This window comes from Haliotis asinina, chromosome 4 (assembly GCF_037392515.1).
Source record: "Haliotis asinina isolate JCU_RB_2024 chromosome 4, JCU_Hal_asi_v2, whole genome shotgun sequence".
In the NCBI taxonomy this organism is placed as follows: Eukaryota; Metazoa; Mollusca; class Gastropoda; order Lepetellida; family Haliotidae; genus Haliotis; species Haliotis asinina.
In genome coordinates this window covers 43,797,730-43,824,448 of record NC_090283.1, presented here as the reverse complement: position 1 = coordinate 43,824,448, position 26,719 = coordinate 43,797,730, and the positions used below count along the sequence as shown (strand labels likewise).

At 38.7% G+C, this 26,719-nt stretch overlaps 1 protein-coding gene across 2 annotated transcripts in view; it reads right to left on the bottom strand.

Moving 5' to 3' along the window:
- The window catches only part of LOC137281590 (ATP-binding cassette sub-family C member 5-like), a 95,706-nt gene that overhangs the window by 21,504 nt on the left and 47,483 nt on the right, over positions 1-26,719 (bottom strand). For both annotated transcript variants that reach the window (XM_067812922.1, XM_067812921.1), the window contains exons 5-24: positions 22,394-22,552; positions 21,980-22,127; positions 20,119-20,266; positions 19,460-19,545; positions 18,518-18,691; positions 18,046-18,108; positions 16,734-16,818; positions 16,154-16,302; positions 15,670-15,777; positions 14,240-14,363; positions 13,426-13,574; positions 12,331-12,402; positions 10,697-10,821; positions 10,339-10,411; positions 8,255-8,458; positions 7,690-7,855; positions 5,257-5,610; positions 4,210-4,397; positions 3,208-3,363; positions 2,050-2,179 (exon numbers count right to left, since the gene is read on the bottom strand). In XM_067812922.1, coding sequence (XP_067669023.1) covers positions 2,050-2,179; positions 3,208-3,363; positions 4,210-4,397; positions 5,257-5,610; positions 7,690-7,855; positions 8,255-8,458; positions 10,339-10,411; positions 10,697-10,821; positions 12,331-12,402; positions 13,426-13,574; positions 14,240-14,363; positions 15,670-15,777; positions 16,154-16,302; positions 16,734-16,818; positions 18,046-18,108; positions 18,518-18,691; positions 19,460-19,545; positions 20,119-20,266; positions 21,980-22,127; positions 22,394-22,552 — 2,861 coding nt within the window. The remainder of the gene's footprint in view (positions 1-2,049; positions 2,180-3,207; positions 3,364-4,209; positions 4,398-5,256; positions 5,611-7,689; positions 7,856-8,254; positions 8,459-10,338; positions 10,412-10,696; positions 10,822-12,330; positions 12,403-13,425; positions 13,575-14,239; positions 14,364-15,669; positions 15,778-16,153; positions 16,303-16,733; positions 16,819-18,045; positions 18,109-18,517; positions 18,692-19,459; positions 19,546-20,118; positions 20,267-21,979; positions 22,128-22,393; positions 22,553-26,719) is intronic.

Below are 26,719 nucleotides of genomic sequence, written 5' to 3'. Positions count from 1 at the left end.
CAGCAAAACTTCAGCAGCTTGTAACTACCATCTGGACCATACCACCAAAGTGTTGCCACGTGGTCTCTGTTTTAGAGGTGCTGATTTCACTTGTGTTAATAAAAGGTCAACATTTTTTAATGGTGCCATTATAAAAACAAAATAACTTGTTGGTTAGAGCTGAGAACAAAACATGTACAACTGGGCACATTAATTCTCTATTGTGCAAACAACTGTAAACTTTAATCCTCTACCATGCATAAAACTGTGAACCTTAACCTTCCAGTTTGTTTTCAACTATTAACAGCTGAGAAAGAAATAGAAAGTTCAGGAACAACTGCCCACACCAATACAAGTCAAATGGAAACTTCAAACTGTACGTTTCACTAACGACAGAACTTACAAAAAAGTTGTATACCCTGAAAAAGACATTTGAAACCAACTGGAGATACATGATTCTAGCTAGTAAAGCACTGGTTTTAAGATTGTTTCGAAATGTGTGTCATTACTGTCCATCACGACTATAATGACGAGCATAACTAACAATATTGATACCTATTTGGATATTATGAAATTAATAAGAAGTAATATAAGATCAATACAGTGACACAACATTAGTTCACTCCTCAAAATTAAAATAAAATTAAAATACCAAATGGACACAAAAGGCGGAGTATTTTAAAGGTTGCATGGCTTTATTACTTTTCCTTGCTAACTGAAACAGTTTCCTATGAGTCTTTTGGTTAGTCATTCTTACTGCTGATGACCGGCAACAAATGACAATGCGCACTGAGTTATTGTTCATTAAATGTTTTCTTACAATGGTTTAGGGCCGTCATCTAATCTACAGTAGCATTATTACTTATACAGACCAGAAACATTGTGATAGTAATGCTGCATAAGGGCCACCTTTTAAACAAATAGTGAACAGAACGTGGATTAGAAATATTAACGGCAATCAATTGGAAAAATTCAACAATCTTCGCTCAATACAGACAACCAACACTATTCAAGATCTTAGGATGAAATGTGTTGAACTGAAACCACACTGTGACAGGTTTGGTTCATGCGTGCAAACAAAATCGGACTTCTATTCTGCGAAAGTTAACGTATCTTTCACTCACTGACTTGACTTATTATGAGTATATCTGAATTATCCATGCATAACTTATGCAGATACACAATCCATGAAGGTCCAGGGTAGAATAGGCCTTCAGCAACCCATGCTTATCATAAAAAGCGACTATGCTTGTTGTAAGAGGTAATTAACGGGATTGGGTGGTCAGGTTCGCTGAGTTGGTTGACACATGTCATCAGTTCCCAAATGCGCAGATGGATGCTCATGAGGTTGATCACTGGATTGTCTGGTCCAGACTCTATTATTTACAGACCGCTGCCATACAGCTGAGATACTTCCCATAGGACAGTGAAAAAGTATCAAGTTATCCAAATTTTGAGACATCTGACCAGTGCATATCATCACATATCATTCAGAAACAACTCAACAATGGCATGGTAGTCACATGATTACACAAAAACCTTATTAGATTCTCAGTATCTTTTCATTTGAAACTATAATCCGTTACCAGTATTGTTTAGTCTTAACAGTGAGTATTCTCTAATTAATTCCATCTTAATTAATCCAAATTAAATAACAAGTGACTTCAATTCAATCAGCACTACAGCATCCCTTCGATTCCTACCGAACCATGTGAAAACGTGTGGAAACATCCTCACCTCAGAGGGATACTGGCCTCTAAAAGGAAAGTGTATATCAAGGGTCTTTGCAAAGATTGAGTTAAAAGGGTAATTTTGCTTTCATGAAATTATATTAAGATATCCAAAATACTGAGTCATCCATATCGAGTTAAAAGAGCTTGAATAATGAACAAGTCGTGAAGGATTCTGCTGATGACCGAGATGTTATTTTGATACAACCCAAACATTGAGTTATTGATATTGTAATCACGCTTGACTGTATAATGACAGGATCCTGACATGCCTAAGGGCTGTTACTCATCAACCATCACTATTATGGAAAGAAATCTCTTTAGGCCAATTCTTCCTCACCTTCGTCCATATCAGCCGAAAACCTGTTGACGATACGACCAGTGGGAGTGGTATCAAAAAACTCCATGGGGCTGTCAAGTATGTGTTTGAATGCCCGGTCATGGAGTCCACTAGAGGCCTTGAGTGTGGCCTGCAAACATTAGAATAAAAGTTAAAGCTATTATTGGCCACAGACAGTAAATATCCTTGCTTAGTATTCAAGAAATGTTAATAACCTTTGTTATACCCAGGGAGCTTAACTACTGTTGTACTGTAAAAGTAAACTCCCACAAGATTATCAGTCACATAGTTAACTGTCATAAATCTGACATAGTTAACTGTCATGATTTTAACAACCACCATGTTAACTGTCACAAAATTGACTGTGTTAACTATCACAAAGTTAACTATCATGATTTTAACAGCCACCATGTTAACTGTCACAAAATTGACTGCCACAAAGTAAGCTGCCACAAGGTTATCTGTCACTAAGTTAACTGTCACAAAAGTAACTATCACAAATGTAACTGTCACAAAGTTATCGGTCTCAAAGTTATCAGTCACAATGTGAACTGCTACAATGTTAACTTTATGACAGTTAACTCTTACAAAGTTAACTGTCATAAAGTTACCTGCTACAAAGTTAACTGTCACATAATACATAATTAAATGTCACAAAGTTATCAGTCACAACCTTAACTATCACATGGATACTTAGTTAAATGTCACAATGTTAACTGAGACAATGGTAACTATCACAATGTTAACTGAGACAATGGTAACTATCACAATGTTAACTGAGACAATGGTAACTATCACAATGTTAACTGAGACAATGGTAACTATCACAATGTTAACTGTCACAATGTTAACTGAGACAATGATAACTATCACAGTGTTAACTGAGACAATGGTAACTATCACAATGTTAACTGAGACAATGATAACTATCAGAGTGTTAACTGAGACAATGTTAACTATCACAATGTTAACTGAGACAATGGTAACTATCACAATGTTAACTGTCACAATGTTAACTGAGACAATGATAACTATCACAGTGTTAACTGAGACAATGGTAACTATCACAATGTTAACTGAGACAATGATAACTATCACAGTGTTAACTGAGACAATGTTAACTGTCACAATGTTAACTGAGACAATGGTGACACTTACCTTCATAAAGACAAATGCCCGACAAAAGTTGAGCGTCAACATCACCACCATAAACATCCCGTAGATGAGGGTGTAGGTGTTCCGCATTGGGTGCTCGTTGATCCTCCCATTGTTACTGGACATGGTCACATTGTCCACAGTGACCATTGTATTATTCTGCCACGAGATAAATAAAGTTGTACCTCTTGGGTACACAAATATCACAGTTTTCAAAACACAGCAAGTTACTATCAAATTCTTCACTCTCCTGCATGTGGATTTAGTTAGATGTTTGTTTTCAAAATACACTGATAATGACCTAAAAAACAAGATGGAAATGGTCCTGTCTGGAAAATGAAGTTCATGGAGTGAAAGTGGATGGGCAGATTGTTGAGGAAACACGTCTCCTGTCCCAAACTAAATAACAGATTATGTTGTTAGTATAGTATACCACCTCTATGGTGATGGTCATTAAGTAACTGGGTTTGAACCAGACAATTTAATGATCAACAGCATGAGCATTGACATATGATGACATGTGTCAACCAAATCTTGAAAGTCGCCCCATATGACAAGCTCAGTCACCTTTTATGGCAAGCATGGGTTGCAAAAGACCTATTCTACCCTTCAGTCACCTCTCATGACACGCATGATTTACGGAAGACCAATTCTAACACAGATTTTCACTGCAGCTATCAAGGTACAGACTATCATAAAGGGTATTGATGGATTGGCTGACAGTAGATATATTTCACTGACAGTCATACCAGTCTAGATATACAGTCTGCCATTTCACAAAGATTGCAAAGTCCAGAGCAGTCCAGTTATCTCCCTTTACACAATGAATTTCAATGCGATCAGCAAGTTGTGTGTGTGTGTCTGTGTGTGTGTGTCTGTGTGTGTCTGTGTCTGTGTCTGTGTGTGTGAGAGGGTAAGTGAGCATGGGAGCCTGATCAGATGCTGCCCATCCACAACATTACAAAGGTGGCCCCACCTACAGCTATATCAATATCTGGTACATACACCATTGCCTTGGTTCAGCCAGAAGGAGAGAAACCAGTTTGCACCCGTCTGGGCGGCCACGGCCAGGAAGAAAACAGCAAACACACCAAAACAGACCAGACATCCTCCACCATCTTGTATATACTGGCGATACACAGTAATGGCAACACTGTCCGTACTCCTCTCCTCAGCAACAATCAGCTTCCCACCTGAGAAGTAAACATAAACACATGATAAATCCAAACAACAGCCCAGTCTATGTCTAAAATGTTGTATTTTTCTTTTCATAAACTTTCTTAGCTTCATTTTCAGTACATGCTGCCGTTAAGACTGTACTTGCACATGGCAAAGAAACAAACAAACATCATGTTCAGTTAGTTGTACGTCAATTGGAAATTCCCTTTATTTGTCTTTGTTAAACCTTCAGGAATGATTCCAGCAATACTGGGTAGTCTGTAAATAATCCAGCCTGGACCAGACAATCCAGTGATACCCATAATGAAAATTTTAAACACAACTGGAACAAGATGGACTGCGTCACCAATGTCAGCTTGCCTGATCACCTGATATTGTCAGCCACCTCTTACGACAATCTGTGCTTTCAATACTTCCATTTACCAGTTGGTCAGCAGGCGGAAAAATCTACATGCCCTGACTGCAAATATGCAGGCAGATTTTGTTAAAATCAAACCAGTAAAAACAAAATAGACTACACCATGTTTCATGTGGTCTCTGCAAAATCAAATTTTTATTTGTTAAAGACAGGCATTGACATTGGTATCGAAATACCAGGATGTGAAACTATAAGTTTTCGTAACATGATGAATCATGAATCATTCCTGACGGCTTAACAAAGACAAACAGTGGGAATTTCCAATTGACGTACAACTAATTGAACGTCCCAAAGGCCTGCAAATATTTAAAACTGCCATCCCGATACAATGACATCCCGTGCTGGGTCTCCAGGCTGGTGATTATTTTGAACGCTGTGCTGAAGACCAACTCTACCCCTGATCTTCATTGGTTAGTATTCTCGAAGGAGAGAAATATGTGTATTTTAATTCTCACCTCCATCACCATCACCGGAGCTGCTTGAGGACAGGGTACTGAACTGCCTTTCCACCCTCACACCAGGTCCCCCTGAGAACATCTCAGGCTGAGGCTTCTCCACCATTGCACCCCTTGAGAACAACCTCTCTAAGGTGGGAGGCGCAGGGCCCATCCCTGCACCCCGTGAGAACATTCTCTCCAAAGGAACTTCTTTTTTATGTGATATAGGGGATATGTTCCCCATCATAGCCCCTCTAGAAAACAGCCTCTCAAGAGGTGGTGGGGCTTTACCAACTGGAGTGCTCTCCCCTGGAAGTGCATTTGCAGACTTGTCTTTGTTTATGTCAGATGCTGACAGTGAAGACAATATCCCTAGAAAAGAGTAAATATCACATGCATACTGAAGAAAATGAAAGCAGAACAATGTATTGTATGGAGTTACAACTTCCTTATCATTTACAACACAATGTTTCTGGTTTAGAAGGGCCAAGAGGTAGCCCAGGATGACATTCACCTGATGAAGGGGCAAGAAGTAGCTCAGAAACTTGGAGTTGTAAATAATAAAGAAGTTGTAAATCCATACAATACATTGCTATGTACCTTCCAAATTCTAAAGAATTCTCAGAATATGAAAGCATTTCCCTTGAAAGTCTCATGCATCAACATGACAGATATTCAAACATTAAAAAGTCTCTTTTAAACACATAATAATCTCATATATAAACCTAAAGTGTGCTTCTCACGATATATTAGGTCATCTCTTGTTTTCCCAGAATAACCGCATTTGAGGTTTTTGTTTTTGTTTGGACAGGTTTTACTTTTCACTCGAAAGACCTCTTCCCAGGTTTTACTTTTCGTTAGTAAGACCACTTCTAAGGTTTTACTTTTCCTAACTTTACATGAACATCAACATTCAAATGATAAATGAGTGTTTGATATCTATTGAAAAATACCGTTCAAGATGAAACTCATAATACAAATGTTTTCCCAAGGAAATTAGAAAACTGCAAAGCTCAGATTTGTAGGCAGATGCTCTACCACAAGGCCACAGGGCCGACGAAGGTGGTGGGGTTAAATTATCTACTTATACTGTCATTAAATTGATTTTCGTGTACTTCATTTATTGTTATGTAGCTTCATTAAATTATCATCTACATTGTAATTACCCATCATTGATGGTATATATGATACAGAAAACATTTCCCCTCGGTTTTGGTGGACAATGTGAAACCATTGAGGTCGGGAAATCCCTCACCCACTGGTTTTACATTGTCTACCAAAACATCTGAGGCATGTTATCTCCAGTGATGTCAGTCTATTGTCTTACAAGGTTCTCCTTCTAAAGAATAAACCTCTACAGAGAGCACACTTCAAGAAATCCTGGGGATTTCCCTCCAAACTACATGCATCCAGTCTTTGAAGGTCATTTAGAAGTGAAATGCATAAGAATGAAGATTATGTAAACATATGTTATGTAAACATATCCCATCATCTGTAATGTATTACCATTGGCTTCTACCATTGTTATCATAATTATCGGCTTCCTATCAGTGCTTGTTCATACTGGCTTCCAGCTTTCGTTAACTCATTCCACTTGTTACTTTGTTATTGTTTTGCCTGTACATATAAATATAGCTCTGTACCTCATTCTCAATCACCTGATGAAGGAGTAAGCATTAACTCCGAAACGTTGTGTTCTCATATAAAGAAGTTGATATCCATAAAATCTTCATTCTTATACATGCATCCAGTTTATTTTCTACAGAACTACCCGCATAGAAAGGATTTTCTGAGGAAGACTTTTTGAATTTGAATTACTTTACTTGTGTTGAAGGCTGATACAAGTTTTGTCTTGAACGTAAAATTTCACATTATTGAAAATTCCAATATATTGTACTGACACTGTCTCTGAACCTTAAACCGTTCACTTAGAAGCTTGGCAGTTTTATCCACTAGGCTATGAAGGATCGATGTGATGAATGCGATTGTTTGTTAGTATGAGCGATGTGTTCCTCAAGACTCCTTATCTGATGAAAGAACAGTTTTATTTGATCTCAAGCCAAGTGGTGTGGCATATATTGAGAATACTACATGAGGTCTCATTACATATGAATTATACAAAACAAGTGTCCTTCCTTTCTGTGGTGTCTGATCAAAAGTGAGGAAAGATGGGAAGATCGTGCATTTCATATACTTTGTATGCAATAAGACTGATTGTGGTATTTATTTATTACCTGACTTACATTTATAAAATTGTTAAAACAGCGTATTTTTGTGATTTTTATGGTTTCAAACCAAAAGTGGTTTCATAAAGAGGTTGCAAAAGAACTGTGTTGCTTCACTCGGCTAACATCACTAGTGGAAACATTATGACACTCGTGTTATGTACAAGGTTAGTGTGCAGCTACCATTAGTTGGCCTTGTGGGTAATAATTGACACCCTGCACTGACCTTCGGGTACAATGTCATCCTCTTCATCTTCCTCCATCTGTTCAGAGTAGTACATCTTTATCAGCCCGCTATACTCTCCGTCCTGCTGCATCAGCTCGTCATGTGTGCCCTTCTCCTCTATCTGGCCATCCTTCAGGAACATCACCTCGTCACAATGAACTAGGTACTGGAAGTACAATATGAATACTGAACAACGGTATAGACAGTCCCGAACACTAGAGTACACTAGAGTTATGACAAACTCGCCTGGAGTTTGAGAGTCATGACAGACTCACCTGGAGGTGATTGGCAATGACAGTCTCCCCTGGAGTTGATGAGCAATAGCAGACTCATCTTGAGTTGATGAGTTATCACAAATTCACCTGAAGTTGGTGAGTAATGAAACAATCACCTGGAGTTGGTACATTATGACATACTTGAGTGGAATTGGCGAGTTACAGCAGTCTCCCCTTGAGTTGATGAGTAATAAAATACACATCTGGAATTGATGGGTAATGACAGTCTCACCTGGAGTTGATGAGCAACAACACACTTACCAGGAGTTGATGAGTTATGAGACACTCACCTGGAGTTGGTGAGTGACAAACAGCACAGTCTTCCCCTTCAATAACTTCAGAAGGACTTCTGTGGCTATATGATGCCCGACATGGACGTCAACGGCAGAGAGAGGGTCATCCAGCAGGTAGATCTCACTGTCACTGTACACAGCTCGAGCCATGCTGATCCTTTGCTTCTGGCCCCCACTCAAGTTGAGACCCCGTTCTCCAATCTGTGGAAGGTGAGAGCGAGTTTGTAAAGAGAATACAGTAACTTAGTAGGTATGGTTTCAAGCAATATTCAAGCAAGATCAGGGTTGAGATGAGCAGAAATACACTCGCACGTTGTAGCCATGTGAGGAACTGAACCCAGGCTTTAGGAGAGATAACTGAAAGCTTTAACCTGTTGGCCACCCCATCATCCAAAAATGAGTGAGTGGGTATGTTTTACATACCTTTCAGCAATATTCCAGCAATATCATGGCAAGGGACATTGTATAAGTGGGGAGTTGAACCCAGGTCTTTGGCATGATGAGCAAACGCTTTAACGACTGGGCTATCATAATTCTAATAGATGTAAAATCTCAGCAGGAAAATCCAGTATGATACAGCAGTAACAAGAATCATCAACCTTCAGTCATGCCAGACAATCAGTAACACCCAGCAGCCTGACTCTGCTAAGAAGACAGAAGTGCTCAGGACCGAGGACCTCTGATAAGAAAGATGTTTTGTTGATTGTCTACAACCACATTCCACCAACAGCAGTCTCTTAACAACTGACCAGGCAGTCCAGTGACTGATATCATGAGCATTTAAGTGGGATACAATGCTATTCATCAAACAGAGAATTTGACACCCAGCTCCATTCAGTTGCCCTGTACAGTCGTAGCGCTGAGGTTGTTTTCGTAACTGCATCCTGGTCATGAGCTAACTGTGCAGGGCCCTGCTCCACAAAGTGATTGTAGCGCTGCGTCAGTCATAAAACTATGTTTAAGTATGGGGTTTATGATCATCTTAGTGCTACCACCACTTTGTGGAATTGTACAAAACAACCTAAGGCCTGTTCTAACAAGTGATCATATCCCTACAATAGTCATAAGTCTATGTTAAAGTATGGGGGTTACGATCATCTTAGTGCTACGAACACCTTGAGGGACTGGGCCTTGAGCTCTACGACTGTAGTAAGTTGATGTCAAGGTCTGGGAAATACGATCACATTAGTGCTATGATGCTAAGATCACTTTGTACAACAACATCCTGTTCTACCATTCAAATTAATGGCCATCAAATTTAAGACATTTATAATGTCCTTTCAAGGCCTAATCAACAAGTTTTAGGAACTATAGAAACACATGAATTGCTGAATAGACATGAGGATGGATAGATGTGGCACCAACTGTCAGAGGGTAATAACGTTAGTAACATGTGTGGAATCATTTTTCTTTGTGGTGGAGATTACTGTAAACTGTCTTATTTCTGTGACTATAAATTTTCATGAGTGACGGTCACTAAACGTTTTCGCGCCTTGTAATTTTTGCGAGGTGATCTTGTTACAGAGACGTCTCTGAATGTTTTTACATGACACGCAGGTGCGTGACCATTGAGTTGTTATAAAATAAACAGATTTGCAAAGTGATCTCAAAACAAATGATATTGATTTCAGAATTAATCCTTTTTAATTAGGTGTTCGAGCAATGAAAATAGAACGTGAATGAGCCGTGTTAATCCAGATTAGCCCAGCAGTGACACATGACTGAGCAATGACACCTGTATTGTTTTTGTGTTGTTGACTTACCTGAATAGAGTGTATGATATATCTGTATTATCGCGTGTTCTTATTCTAACGTCATGAAGCCTGACGCAAAGTTCGTGAAAATTAAACGGTTGCGAAAATTTGGCTGTTTACGGTAATTAAGACTCACTGTCATTTCAAGGTAGTTTCTTGTGAAATCAAAACTTAAAGACTTTTGCTAAAAATAGAGTTTTTAGAGCAAATCAGGGCAAAGAGGAACATTTCAAACCTAAAATGAATTTAGGGCTTTTTCAGGGTAATTCAGGGCCCTATCTGTAGCAAACCCTGGCCAGAGTAAACATTTGAATCTGAACATCTCACCTCTGTAGCATCTCCTGATACAAAGGTGTGGAAGTCCGCATTCAAGGCACAGGCATGGACAATCTCCTTGTACCTTAAACAAGTGATACATTTTTTAAACACATCATCCGTGTCCAAATGTTTATTACTTATAAAAAATTTACCCAGGAAATGATTCAAAAGACACTCATGTTTAGAACAAGCTTCATTTGAAAAAAAGGAAATCATTTTAAAAAATCCCATGCAAGTCACAACTAACAAAAAATCTGTTCCACAATGCAAATTGACTTTTAACTGTCTTTATCTCGTATGCAAAGAAAGTGAGAGAATGAGTTTAGTTTTACACCAATTTTTTGCAATGATAAAAAACTGTGTTTACCGTTTTTCATTGTATGGAAGCCCAAACAGGATATTCTCTCTGACGGTTGTGTTGGTGATCCAGGCTTGCTGAGGGACGTAGGCTATGCTGCCGTTCACAGCCATCTTCCCACTTAACAGATCCATCTGTACAACACAACACATTGATACACCTACAGAATAGTGGTGGTCTGATTGATTGAAATAATAAAAGATTGGTCGCTGTGACTAAACGACCAAGCAATCGGTTATGTCTCCTCATAATCGAACACAAACAATTCTGGTACACTTCTTTGCATTAATAATATTTTTCACAAGGTTGGTTTTGCCTGTTACATTTCATGAGCACTACAAGCTTGTTCCTTGTCTTCACTGAACTTATCTTAAAGACTCCAGGAAATTTATGTTCCAAACATACTAGTTACCCTGTAATGATGTATTTATAAATATATTTTGTGCAATTGGCCAAAAAAGCCCGAAAGAACATGTTTTTTCTGATTTTTGTGTGCATTAACAATCACAACCAGGCAAATTTGATAAATAATGAGAACCAATAATTTTCAATAATTGATTGGTTGTAATGAACCAATCATCAATTGTGACATTTTAATCAATTCCTAACACTACCACAGATAAAGACAAACAATAACATGACCTTGAATGGGGAAACCCCTGATTGGTTCATCAGAGGTTTCAAATCTCAATTGCGACCTCCAATGCATTACCATCAGAGAAAACAGCAAATGATAAGGTGTACGTGAATGTGGAAAATACTTCAACTTCATTGGTTAATCAGAGGTTTCAAATCTCAATAGCCATCTTCAGTGCATTACCGCCAGAGAGTGGCAAATGATGAGGTGTACGTGAATGGGCAAAATACTTCAACCTTATTATTCGTTCATTAAAGGTTTCAAATGAGAACGCAGCACACAATAAGATGAACAAGATAGTGGAAAATATTTTAACCTTATTGGTTCTTTAGAGGAGTCAGAGAAAAGAGAATTGTGCTTGTGTATCAAATGGATGCAGTTGAAGGACTGACAAATATACTCATTGTACCAAATTGTTGAACGAAATAAAAAGCTTCAGAAAGTTAAATGCTTTCTCAAATCTTAAAGCAGAGCAAACCACACAATTTATTTCCCCATACAAACTGTAAAGACATTTGAAATCAGTCTTCAGGACCCTAGGTTCATATGAGTTGCTGCAAGGAGCTTAACACCTAAAACTTTTAACTAGTTGCAAAAAGGGCACTGAGGGTGAGTGAGTAAGTGAGTTTAGTTTTATGCCGCACTTGGCAATATTCCAGCTATATGGGGGAGGTCTGTAAATTATCGATTCTGGACCAGACAATCCAGTGATCAACAGCATGAGCATTGATCTGCAAGTTGGGAACCGATGACATGGGTCAGCGAGTCTGACCACCCAGTACCCCATTAGCCATCACTTATGACAAGCATAATCGCCTTTTATGACAAGCATGGGTTGCTGAAGGCCTATTCTACCCTGGACTTTCACGAGTCTAGATGGTGAAGTAGCTTGAAAGAGTTAAAGGAAGAACTGCTTCATTGTAAGCAGTGTGAGGATAGATAACCTGTAAAAGAATCCCAAGGGGTAACAAACAACTTGACTTCTTTAGATCAAAGATTTACTCACTCTTCCCAGGATGGCGCTGATCAGAGATGTCTTCCCCGCACCAACGCTGCCACACACACCCATCAGTTTGCCCTAGGAGAAAAGCACACATCATCAGTGAGGCTGTTGTTGTTTAATGTCGCACTCAGCAGTATTCCAGCTACATGAAGGCAGTCTGTAAATAACTGAGTCTGGACCAGACAAAAAAATGATCAACAGCATGAGCACAAGCTCACACAATCGAGATATGAAGATGGTCATCCAAGTCATTAAGCCTAACCACCCAATCTCGTTAGTCACCTCATACGACAAGCATGGTTGCTGAAGACAAGTTCTAACCCAGATCGTCATGGATACAACCAGTGACCCAAATATAACAGAACTGAAGGATTCCAATAAGGAGAAATATCACAGCTAATAATGGGTGAACCAGTCATGTTTCACACTATTTTCAACAAAACCGGAAATGAACCAATAAGAACAACTGAGGGTAGACTTCATTCTAGGCAATAAGTGGCAGTGTGTCGAAATAATGGTTGAAGCATCAGCTCGTCTTGCTGATGGCCTAGGTTAGATTCACCACATGGGTAAAATGTGTGCAGACCATTTTTGGAGACCTTGTTGATAAATTTCTGGAATACTGCTAAAAGCAGCACAAAACCATACCAACCAACTTACACAAGTCGATAAACAGGACAACAACATGTCACTAAATAATAACCCTTGTGATCAGAGTCTTATAAATTTAGGTTAGCAGATTGGCATATTAATTTAACAACATGTTTAGGCCAGACCAAATTTGTTTCTTGTTTATTTTTTTCCTCAGGAGACCTAAAGGCATGAGGAAAAAAAAATCACCTCTCTTGGTTTGTTTATATCAACTAACAATAAGTTGAGAGAGTTCAGGTTTCACACTGATTTCAAGAGTATTTCATGTATATCACATTAACATTAGGAATTTATTTTTTGAGTGGGGAAATTAAATATTATTATTATTTTTTTTTTGGTGAATATCTTATTCTTGAAAAAATATGACCAGCAGAAGCATGAAACAAATTGGTCTGGGCTTATCAACAGGATCCCCTCTGTTCACACATGTAAGAGCAGATAACTCACTCTTTCCAGGACAAACGTGATGTCTGTAAGGCAGGGTTCTGGAACAGCATCCAGCATCGTTGTCTCGTCAGCTTCTCGTAACGCTGTTGTGTCATCTGTGAAGTGGCCGCCATTCATCATTGGTTTTGATATGCTGCCTTTGCTTTGACCTTCAATGCAAAACATGCGAATTAGTGTAATACTAAGAACATAACATGAAGATGAAGACCTTCAGAAAATACACACAATAATAAAATAAGCATTTGTTTGTTTGTTTGTTTGTTTGTTTGTTTGTTGCAGTGTAAGTATGGAATGATCCAGATATATGACAAAGGTCTATAAATAATTCAAAATATGACCATACAATCCAGTGATTAACATCATGAACATTGATCTGTGGAATTTAGATACATGTAAGTATGGTTTTACACCGCTTTTAACAATATTCCAGCAATATCTCGACAAGGACACCTGAAAATGGCTTCACACATTGTTCTAATAAGGGGAATCGCACCCTGGTTTTCAGTGTGATAAGAAGACACTTTACCCACAAGACTACCCCACCGCCACTATAGATAAAGATATGCATAGAGCCCTTGAGCAGTTGAACTTACAGGATATCGGCGCTACATATATTTAGTTGTATTGTATTGTATTGTATTGTATTGTATGCATAGAAGGCCTGTATATTTCCTTGAATATCAGCTTGTGTGAAAACTTAAGTCAAAACATCAATCGAAGCAATGTTTAATGTTTCATTTCAGCTCCACCAACACATGAAATATCATGTTCAATAAAACGGCTGAAATATTCATGAATGCAATATTGTACTCACTATTTTTCTTCTCAGCAGATTCAATGATGCCCCAGCTAAAAGTGGCTTCTTGCATAGCTATTCTTTGATTGGAGGATGCCACGTTACACTTGGGCTGGGTGATTTCCTCCATACACAACACACTCTGCAGAACAACATTGTCACATCGTCATATCGTCACAACGTCACATCGTCACAACGTCACATCGTCACAATATGCATTCATAATGTGTCAAATAGGAAAGCTGGTCACAAATACTGTCTGCCATATTGAGGCCATTTCAAGATTAGGGCTGCTATGATTCAGTTCAATTCATCAAAAATTGAATCTCACACCTTAGTTCAATTTTTAATAATCATAATTTTGACTTTAACATTTGAATATCTATTTCAATTATTTACACACATAACATAACTTTGATCCCAACTTGAGCAGTGTCAAGTGCTGAAATAAGGCGATATTCGTAACAGACTTCACCAAGTTGACGATGGGTTTCATGATACCTTCCTGATTTCCTCGTCAAATCTTGGAAAAGTTATGTTTTGTTTCATAAATACTGAGAGTTAAATGAAATCTAATGTTTCACTTGTATGGGGAATCAAACCGAAATCGATCGAATCGAGGGTCCAAAATAGAAAATCAAATCGAATTGATTCAAGGTCTGGGTGAATTGTTGCAGGCCTATTCCACGCAGCATTTCAAAACAAGTTTGACCAGGAAAACTAGAGTCTGAAATCACATTCAAAGATCCCTACCATCAGGGTCTTGTTCCATACAGCCACTCTTGCAATAAGTACCATATTTAATGTCTTTTAGTATGATGTGGCTGAGGATCAAACTCACAACCTTCCGCACTGCAGGTGAATGCTCTAACCACTACACCATGAAGACGGCCTTCACAAACCAGCAAGGCAATCTATTTGATATTGGTATTATTTCCGGTGCTTTTCCACTTAAGTTTATCTGATCTGATTCAGCAGTAAATGCATACAAAGAACGGAGTTTGTGCTTTGAAGCTTAGGTGCCTCATGAAAAAGCTTGGATGTTGTATACTCCTAAGGGAGTTGAAAATTAAAACCAGGTACTCACTGATCCAATCAATTGGGTAAAACTGTCATGCTTTGGAATGCTTTAAAAAATGGATTATGAAAACTATGAAACAACAATATTTATATTTTTCCTAGACAAGAGTAAGTGAATGAGTATAGCTTTGTGCCAGTGTTGGTAATACTTCGTCAATATCACGGCAGGGGACACCAGAAATGGGCTTCACACATTGTATCCACATGTGGGCCCGAACCTTCGTCTTCGTGATGAGTGAACACTTTATCCACTAGGCTCCCCAGCAATAAATCATACATGTATCAAACAAGTGGTTATTGCATTGCTCAGCTAAAATATACCCAATATCTCTTCATGGAGACACACACTGCAGCCAGCCAGTACATACCTTATATCTCTTCATGGACACAAAGACTTCAGCCAGAGCCTTTATTGCATATGGTAGAACACCAAGAGAGAACCTCATCGAATTCAACAATGACACAAAGGTGAAAGCCTGAAAATACGATAAAAAAATTGCTCATTTACCAAAACTCAACTACATTCACTCTAATAAATGTCCTGGGCCCTTATTCACAAAACGTTCGTAGCCCTAAGAATTCTCAACTTTGATCGGACCCAATGAGTTAATAATGGCTTTTTGGAGTTCGTACAGAAACAAAGATATCGAGAATAGCAAGTCTGGGCCCTTATTCTCAAAACGTTTGTGTCCCTAAGAATTCGTAACTTTTATCGTAGTCAATGTGTTAAGAATAGGCTTAAGAAGTTCATAGGTCTACGAACGTTTTGAGAACAGCTAGCCTGGGCACTAAGAAATTCTTTGAATGAGATTTACAAAGCCATGAACATAGTATTACTAAACAAGACATTACCTTTGCAGCTGTGAGTTCATTCCCTGTAGCGACGTAAGTGATGAAAGTGATGACAGATGAGAAGACGGGCACCATGCTGGCAATGGACGTGCTAACTGACTGTACATATGCCCCCTTCTCCAGTACTCCCCGTTCTTTTGACCGGATGTCTGTGTGAGACACACAAGCAGTTAGAGATAATGTAAACTCACAACTCGTTCTCTTTAGAATGAAAGTTGACTTGTTATTGGTTTGTTGTTTAATGTCTTATTCAGAAATATTCAAGTTATATGGAGTCAGTCTGTAAACGATCAACTCTGGATCACAATCCAGTGATCAACAGCATGAACATCACTCTATGTAGCTGGGAAATGATGACGCCTGTGAATCAAGTCAGCATGCCCGACCACCCGGGATGGATAATCGCCTCCTATGACAAGCACGGGTTACTGAAGACCAGCTATAACCCGGATCTTCACAGGTGCATAAAAGCTAAATTCATAGACATCAACTTGGGCAATATAAGAAAACTTTTAACATTTCCCTCTCTGAGCAGTATTATTCACAAAAGCAGATGTTGAGAAGAAAGAAGAAGCCATACCTGAGATTGTTTTGGCGAATGGTTTTTCCCACGCATACATCTTGATGAGCTTTACACATGTCAGCAGCTCTGTCATCATGCGCACCTACATGGTGAAGAAGATGTTGACAAAGCTTTTATTAGGATCAGAAAGAACACCATAAAAGGGCAGTCACATATTACACATACACAAATAGTTTCCCACAGTGGGGAATGAACGTAGTAAACCACAGTCGACGCGTATCAAATGTTAAATGTAGTTAGACTTAGTTAAGCATAGTCAAAATGTAGATCACCATAGTTACCAACTTCACCAAACCCGTTTAACCATGGTCAGACTAAAAACATTTCATCATGTTCAAAATATCTCTATGGTTACCATGTATGAACAACGTTCATGACCAAAACATATGACCACGCCTTACGGAAGATATTCTGATCATTTCCCATTCTTAGAAAGTTGGACCAAATCAAAAAGTTTTTAAAGATAGCGTCCAAAATATTTGGCATTACACTTTCTCAGTAAAGTTCAAATTATTGTAACTCTTGGGGTTGAGCCCTATCTGGAATTTGAACCCATTTTCCAGAGTCAGGCACCTACTTGCCTGTCAGCCATCACACCCACTTAGTCAGTGCTGGTTCCATAATGGAAGTATGACAACTGGTAGTCCTGGCCATAGATTTTCGAAGCTCGCTTAGCGCTAAGACAGTCATAAATTAATATTAATGTATGGCACTTACAACTACCTTAGCACTGAGAGAGTTTCGAAAATCTAGGCCCAGGATTCCATTCTATATATTCCCCTCTGACAAATGTCTTCAATATTAATCATGTTTTGCAAAAGATCTGACTGTGATTCACCTCAAGCTTAGATGTATTAGATGTGTTATTCAGGACCCGATCCCCAAATAGTGACCAGACAGGTTGTCCGTCTGGACGCTCTTGTGGCGTCTGTATTATGAGGTCATTACTAGATCACCAATATTGTATTGAGAGCCAACTGAAGGTCATTTGTGTTGCTACATAGACCGATCCAGTCCGGGCTGATAAGCCCCGCCCATTTCGTTTTTTTGTCTTCACAAAATGGTTCTGCTGAAGGTACTGATCAAATTGCAGCAATGCATAATAGATATAGCGAGTGTGACTGGCATAATTCGAAGCACATTGCTCCGGAGGCTTTGTTTGACCCCGGAAATAAGTCTGGCAAATCCACAATGTGCGCCCGGCCTGCTGCTGGGCGAAATCGACGCATGCGCCAGCTTTGATTGACAGACTGAATCGGTCTATTACTGATATTCCATCAAACTAAGCAAGGATATATGTGATACTTACACGCTTGTCTGTAATTTGTATTCCTTCTCTTCTAAACTTAGTTGTGAGTTTAGATATCAGTGCCTGGAAACAAGAAGAATATCAAACATGTCAAACTTATTGGAGAAAGATATCAAGGATATCAAACTGATTTGAGAAGGATATCAAACAATATTCCAGCTAACCTATGCTTGTTGTAAGAGGCAACTAACAGGATTGGGCGGTCAGGCATCCTGACTTGATTGACATGTCATCTGTTCTCAATTGCATAGATTGATGCTCATGCTGTTGATCACTGGATTGTCTGGTTCAGAGTCAATTATTTACAGACTGACTCTATACAGGTGGAATCTTTCTGAGTGAGGCATTAACCAACCAAGCAACCAACCAACCAACCATTCATTTACATACCACCACCTTAAAGCTGGAATATTGCAATGCGCGGAGTAAAGCTAAACACACTCACTGACTCATTCACTGATTCACTACTTACAGCAAAAGGATAAAACCCCAGGAATATTGTGGTCCCAATAAGACCATAAGGTCCCAGTAGATAAACAGAATATATGGATCCTCCAAGCAATACAAACGGAGCACAAAACACCAGAGGACCGATTGCAGTTGCTTCAAACAAGCGCTGGCCATCATTACCAACTAAATTGACAAGCTGAAATGACAAAAATATGTTAGATCTAGCACAGCGTTATGTAAAAGTGTGTAGAACCTATGATGGGAAAATCACAAATGATGGTTTTTCTAACATGCATTGATGAGTATATCCCCCTGGCTCCAATATATTTGAAATGACAAATGATCTGACAGTTACTTGATGTTTATCTTGACTATGTTTCAATCATTTCAATGGAAATCATGAAAAACATAAATGCCATATATTTGTAAGGTCTGTCTCATATGTGTGCCAAGATCTGTTGAAAGATATCAAACGTTTTTCGATGGAAACCGAGAAAATTATAAATCATGTTGCCAATGAAAACCAAAAAACCCACAAACTCTAAAAATACCAAAATAGCAAAAGGCAAATTTAACAACCTGGTCTTTGTATGAGCACATTTTCATGAAAGAAAGACTGTAAGTTTTAGAGATAGGTTTGAGCAATCACCTCATTATCAATACTGTTAAATCCACATTGGAAATGGAAAACATGAATCCCGCAAATCTCTAAATAGCAAAAACCATCAGTTGAAGAACTGTGCAAGTTTTAAGAAAGAGCATTTATAACATTCAGCGATATGGTTAAACATAACCCATCACTAGAGTCAGGCAAACATGTTGCCATGGAAACAGGAAAAAAATTATTTTCCAAAATTCTTCTACACTAAAAGCCAGAGCTGATGAAAAATGTTGATCAGCGTTGTAGTTCTGCCCAAGAAACAAAACCTCCTTGTATTACATGCAGGGGTAATAAAACACTTACCTCTCCAACAGTCTTGTCCTTTAAACTCTTTAAACGTAATACTTTCTTAAATAAAAAACTTGTAGCACCAGCCCTTACACGCACACCTGAAATACAGAATGTATAATGAAAGGCCTAAAAACTGTTGGGACATACAGAAAGTTAGAGTCCCACCATGAATTAACTGTTTTTGGGATTCCATCATGACTTCAGTAAATACTGGTTTGTGATTGGTTAATCAAAGTCATTCAGAGGTATGTATAATCACATTATATACCCCTGATTTTCCAACACAGTATGTATTTTTTCAAACCATAATAACGCAGTTATGGTAGAATAGAAGTAAACATACTGTATTGGAAAATCAGAGGTATATAACAAAATTATAATAGCTCTAAATCTGATTTAAAACCAAACATATGTAGGGACATACTAAAAGCTAGAGTCCCATCATGAAGAACTGAATTACGGAAAAAGTCACAGACAGTGACAGCAATGTGTTGAAATCTGAATGGTAGATAAGGTTAAAGACTGAAAATACGTGACTATGGTAGCAGTGTGTCTAATCTTAATGGTTTCCAAGGTTACGGACAGATGTAGCTATGTTACCACGGTAACAACACATAAATGTTACAGGGAGTAGCTAGCTCGTATATTATCATGGTTACAAAGTGTCTTACCTGAACGGTACCCGAGGTTCCACAGGGCAGCACCAGTGAGGGTTCTTCCTGACTCACAGAAAAATATTCCTGCCACGTACGCCAGGCCCATCCCCACCGTTATCTCCCCTTGAGACAAATATTCCAGGAAATTATGGATTAAAAAAATCTGTGAATAAAAAACCAAAATTATTATTTTCATTATTATAGGATATTTATATAGCGTACATATCCACACAACTAGTGTTTGCTCAAGGCGCTGGTATTTCTTTCCCTCTGTCATTGGATGTCAATGTCAAAAGCACTTCGTATTATCAATCTCATCTCCCTTTGGAGTATACAACTCTTCTTGTCCCTAGGGAGTTTACTGTGGCTTTCTCATCCTTACAGAGGTGCCAGTTCACAGCCAGGTGGACTTTGACACAAACTTACATAACTTCTTAGAGTGGCATTCGATGAACAACACGTTTATTCAGGCAATGCGACTTTTTGATACAGAGTCTTGTTGTCAAGCTGCTTGACAAAAATACAAGAACCTGGAGAGAAGCATTGCATCACCTCAATAAAGAAGTTATTCATTAAATATAAATTACCTTTATAGAACTATGATTACTTAATATTCTTAGAGGAGCTTATTCCTGATGAATCAACCAAAGCTATACAACAACTTTGTAGAACCTCATAAGTGGCCTTCACACAGCAAACTAAAATTTGGCAATTCACTTTGAAATTTTAAAAGTTGTGAAACTCATGCTTTCACACATCAAACACATGCTATCAAACTTTCGTGGTCATTATTGGGGCTGTCAGGTGACAAATTCATTGTCTGTGATTGGCTGTTTCTGAACAACACAAGTTTCACAACACTTCACATGTCAAACTGAATTTTGATCCAACTTCTCACCAACAATTGGACAATTCTGAAATTGGTGTTGGTGGCAAGTTGTTGGAAAGTCCACACTCTCAAACTCATGTGTGATTACACGTGTCGACAAACTTTTGTTTGCCACGTGAAAGCTGTTTAAGACCCTGGCTGTGAGTTCACTTTTACACCACACTCAGCAATATTCCAGCTGCATGGCAGTGGTCTGTAAATTACCAAGTCTAGACCAGACAATCCAGTGATCAACAGCATGAGCATCGATCTGTGCAGTTGGGAACCGATGACACATGCCAACCATATCAGCGACCCTGACCACCCTATCCTGCTACATGATTCTTATAAAATGCATGGCTTGCTGAAGACCAATTCTACCCCAGACATTCATGGTTTCATTTATCCTAATAAACTTATATGTTTTGTTTATTTGTTTGTTGTTTTGCTGCACTTGGCAACATTGCAGCCATGTGGCAGCCATCTTTAAATTATTAAATCTGAGACAGACTATTCAGTGATCAACATAAACATACAAAACAAGCTTAACAAAGTCCGTCCTGTCAAACACGTACATAACAAATATCATCACTGAACCTTAAAAACTCATGAAAATATAATATTGGTGAAATGGTCAAAATTCTGAACATAAAATTTTGAAAGATAATAGTTGTGATCACAAACATAAAATTGTTGCTCAAAGAGCCACAGTTTTTTGCAGTAATGTCCGAAAAGTACTAAAAATGGGCCATGACCTTTTCTGCATACCCCCAGTTATCTTTTAAATGACTTAAAGAAATACATGCAAAACTGGTATATTTGTATAAATGATGCTTCCATTATGGAGGATGCGATTCGTAGCTTTCAAGTATTCTCAGCTTTAGAACATTACAAACATTTGTTGACAATCAATTCCAGCTATGCATTAGTAATTCTGGTAGGACCTTGAAAGAGTTTCTGTGATGTTATTTCATTGGAGATTTAAGAAACATGAGATGGCCAACTTACTGGATTAGCGAGAGAAAAGGCACAGAAAATAAGGATGATGCAGAACGCCACAATTACTCGTGTCCTGACGAAGCGATAGAGGACTCGGGCGAAGGAGGACTTTGCCACTCCCACTGTGCGGACCTCTTCTTTCCACAGCCTCTCAAACCTAAAACATTCAGTGAGTGAGTCAATGGGACACAACTGGGGATGCATCAGCTTTTGAAGATGAGGAACAACTATAACATATTGTGGGGAAAATTATAAAAGATATCTTTTTGACTTTACCTGAAACTTCAGTCAAGTATTTGGATGTTCCTAAGTTAGTTAAAGATAACTTCAGCCAAGTCTTCTTCCAGGATCTGGATGTTCTGGAGGAAGTTGACACCCTTCCAGACCATTATCAACAATTCACCCAACACAATACAACCTTACCTGTCTGAGTTGACTTTAGCCGAGTCTTCTTCCAATATCTGGATGTTCTCAAGGAAGTCAACCCCCTTCCGAAAGATCTTCCACATGACGGGGGTGAGCCAGCTGTAGAAGAGGTTGCTGATGCAGCCGGACTTGGCCAGGGGGAACTCATACTTGGACCTGATGGTGCAGCAAAAAATGAAGACATTAAACAGAGGAGGGGAATTATTATATTATACAGTGGAAACTGTCAAAACCGGCATCTGTCCAATCCAGCAAGTTGTCAATACTGGCATAAAATCTCAGTCCCATCCATGGCTTGTCCTTTTATCACCAGTTCTTCAATCCAGCACATTGTCTAAACCAGATAATTCCTTCAGTCCCATTGAGTGCTGGTTTAGACAGATTCCAGGGTATTATATCATAGGATATTTATACTACACCCATATCCACACAACTAGTACATGGTCAGGGTGCTGGAGTGTTAATTTGATTGGTAGATGTCTTTTTTCCTGACATTCTTTTAATCGACTCTGTGGGGAGTATTCAAGTCATGATGTCTGGTAGGCGTAGTGAATTACCACACAGCCTCATCCTGACAAGGTACCCATTTGCAGCTGGGTGGACTGGGACACAGTCACGATATTTTGGGTGACAGGCCGAGAAAGACACATTTCAAAAATAACTGTTGCCGGGAAGGTGACATTTCAATTACATGTCTGTAGCCAGTAAAGCCACATTTCCAATAGGTTTATTAATTAATGGATTACAGTAACGGGTAAAATAGTGTCATCACTTTCATTGACACAGAGTCAGTCTTGTTTGTCTATAACACCTGTAGAGACCTCTTGCACTGCACAAAATGACTGTATTGCCCAAATTTACTAATGACAGAAAATGTACGTGTGATCCAATGGCCAGATGGACAAGGTTTGAAATCTATGTATTATCTGACCATCAGATTTACATACATTTAAAGCAGTGTTGAAATAAACGAGCAACTAATTCTGCATTTCCATGTATTTCACAGGTATGTTTGGTTTCCAGCCTGTTTAACATATGTAAATGCTGTGAATGCAGGACATGCATTTCAATACATTTGAAATCTCGTATGACCAGGGTTAGGTTTGTCATATATTCAGTATATGCGTAAATGGTTAGTAATGGGTAAATATAGAGTTACAAGATACACTGATTCAGCATGTATTTCAATGGTTGTATAATATAACTGTCACATCGGGTTTGTTAGTGCATCCGACTATGCCATGACATCGTGAGATAATTAGTGAACATATGGTAATACCCATGACTGAACACTGCTATTAATAACTGTGTCTTTCTAGACATACACATGATGCTATTAACGTCTGTGTCTTTCTAGACACGCACATGATGCTATTAACGTCTGTGTCTTTTCAGACATACACATGATGCTATTAACGTCTGTGTCTTTCTAGACATGTCTTTCTAGACATACACATGATGCTATTAACGTCTGTGTCTTTCTAGACATACACATGATGCTATTAACATCTGTGTCTTTCTAGACATACACATGATGCTATTAATGTCTGTGTCTTTCTAGACATACACATGATGCTATTAACGTCTGTGTCTTTCTAGACATGTCTTTCTAGACATACACATGATGCTATTAACGTCTGTGTCTTTCTAGACATGTCTTTCTAGACATACACATGATGCTATTAACGTCTGTGTCTTTCTAGACATACACATGATGCTATTAACGTCTGTGTCTTTCTAGACATACACATGATGCTATTAATGTCTGTGTCTTTCTAGACATACACATGATGCTATTAACGTCTGTGTCTTTCTAGACATGTCTTTCTAGACACGCACATGATGCTATTAACGTCTGTGTCTTTTCAGACATACACATGATGCTATTAACATGTGTGTCTTTCTAGACATACACATGATGTCTGTTTGAAAGGTTCAAATATTGGGTGCACTGGCCAGAACGATATGTATGGTAGAGAATGTGTGTCTGCTAGTGTGTTAGGGAGAGGGCGCGGGATGGAATAAGCCTAGGGTGGGGTGGTGGCAGTGTCTCGGTGCTAGGATACTGAAAAACCTTTCTGATCAGTAGGTTATATCGGTCATACTTTCTGTAAGGGAAATTGAATTACAGTTTAAATAACTGACCTCTGGTACACTTCTTAAATGTGAGGGGACACTGCTTATGTGCTTATTACCATGTGTTATTATTGTATATAATATACCTGTTAGTATATAATGTTGTGTTAATTATAGAAACTAAACCTGTTGTAATCGGAACAAAATTATAAGGAAATATGTCTTGATTTGTTAAATACAGTAACAGGTTTGGATCAATAAACATGTTTTGACAGCATAACCGGGAGAGCCACATTCAATGTTCACGTAACCGTAACTACTGCCGGGAGAGACATATCAGTTGACGCTATCTGTTTTGGTAATGTGGCTTTCCCTGCCTGTAGCCATATTGTGTCCACTAATTATGTCCATAGAATGGTGTCTGCACGTGTTCGTGTGTCCACCTCTGTCACCTCCCATCGGACAAGTGGGTTCTTTTAAGTGTTCAAGTTTGTGTTAAGTGCACTCTAGGGCTTTTGACAACACTGAAAGAGCCTGCAAGTAATGATAGCTCCAAGATTTTTAAACCTCGTCACAAGTGGGTATCACTCAGGGCACCTTTCGCTTACTAGTGAGGGACCTTAGACAGCTCGTTCACCATGACTGACAGTGGGCCATAACATTCAAATATTTGCAGGCATGCATTTCAGGTGTTAATGTGAGTGAGTAAGTTCAGTTATACACCTCACTCAGCAATATTCCAGCAATATGGCAGCGGTGTCTATATTATCAAGTGTGGACCATACTATCCAGCAATCAACAGCATGAGCATCGATCTTCACACTTGGTATACAATGACTTGTCAACCAAGTCAGTGAGCCTGACCACCTGATCGTTCTAGTCTTATCATACAACAAGCATATATTACTGAAGATCATTTATAACCCAGATCTTCACAAGTCTTAGCTCTTGACAGTGATGACAAGAAAGTTAAAAGTACACCAGGCTACAGTACATCGCAATATATTAGAGATGCAGTATCAGATTTTATATGATACTGACAAAAAAGCAAGCATTACAAACTTTGAATTATATGAAAAAGAGGGAAAGACTCCACAACTCTACAACTTTATTTTGTGTATTATCAGAGTCTGACATTCATTGTATGGGCCTTTGATTGGAATAGTAGGATCTATATGTACAATCACACTAACTGTCGACTACTTTTAACCCACTATATCACACACTGTAACACACTGAAATGCTATATATTTCACTTGCCAATAAGGAGGTCTTGCTGAAACCACATATTATCCTCTGTTGACAGTAGGGTAGCCTTGTGGGTTAAACATTTGCTCATCAAACTGAAGACCTGGGCACAATGTGTGAAGCCAATTTCTGGTGTCCCTAGATGTTCCTTGAATATTGCTAAAAAAGGCTTGAAGCCTCACTCATTCACTCATGACACCACTAATTCAACCTGTGTAGAATTGGTTTTCAGCAACCCATGCTCGTCAAGAGATGCAAATAATGGATCAGGTGGTCATCATGTCATTATATCATAAATGCACAGGTTAATGCTCATGATGTTGATCACTGGAACAGCTAGAATACTGCTGAGTGCAGTGTCAAACAACAATTCAACCAAACAGCATTAGCTCTCATTCACAGGAATCATTTACACTGCATTCAGTTGTAATTGAACATCTGTTGCTCCATCCCACATTTGCAAAACTGTTCCCTTCTGCTTGGCCAAGCAGATACCACATTAATCAGAATAACATGGATTTTTTTCAGCATTCTGCTCAGACATCACTGAGCTACACTTATCTGAAACTTGAGATCACATTGCCTTCCACAAGACATTACACAGGACTCACTTTCAGCATTTACAACTCACAATAGAGTAACAGGAACCCAGCTAGAAAGGACAATGAGGAAGTGGCTTGGAGAGGTGACTCTGATGCCAACATGTACAGTGCCTCACTGGATGACAGCTGCTGTTCATGTCATGCAATTATAGATCCAGAAAAAATCCTTGATATAAAAACGCAAGCATTATATGTAATTTTCTGTTGACAAACAGGTGTAACTTAGCTTGGGCCTTGAGCAACATGGTCATTACCTGAGGTTGCACGTGTGCAATTTAGGTTTTGACCTCATGCAACACGGTCATTACCTGAGGTTGCACATGTGCAATTTTGGTTTTGACCTCATGCAACACGGTCATTACCTGAGGTTGCACATGTGCATTTTCGGTTTTGACCT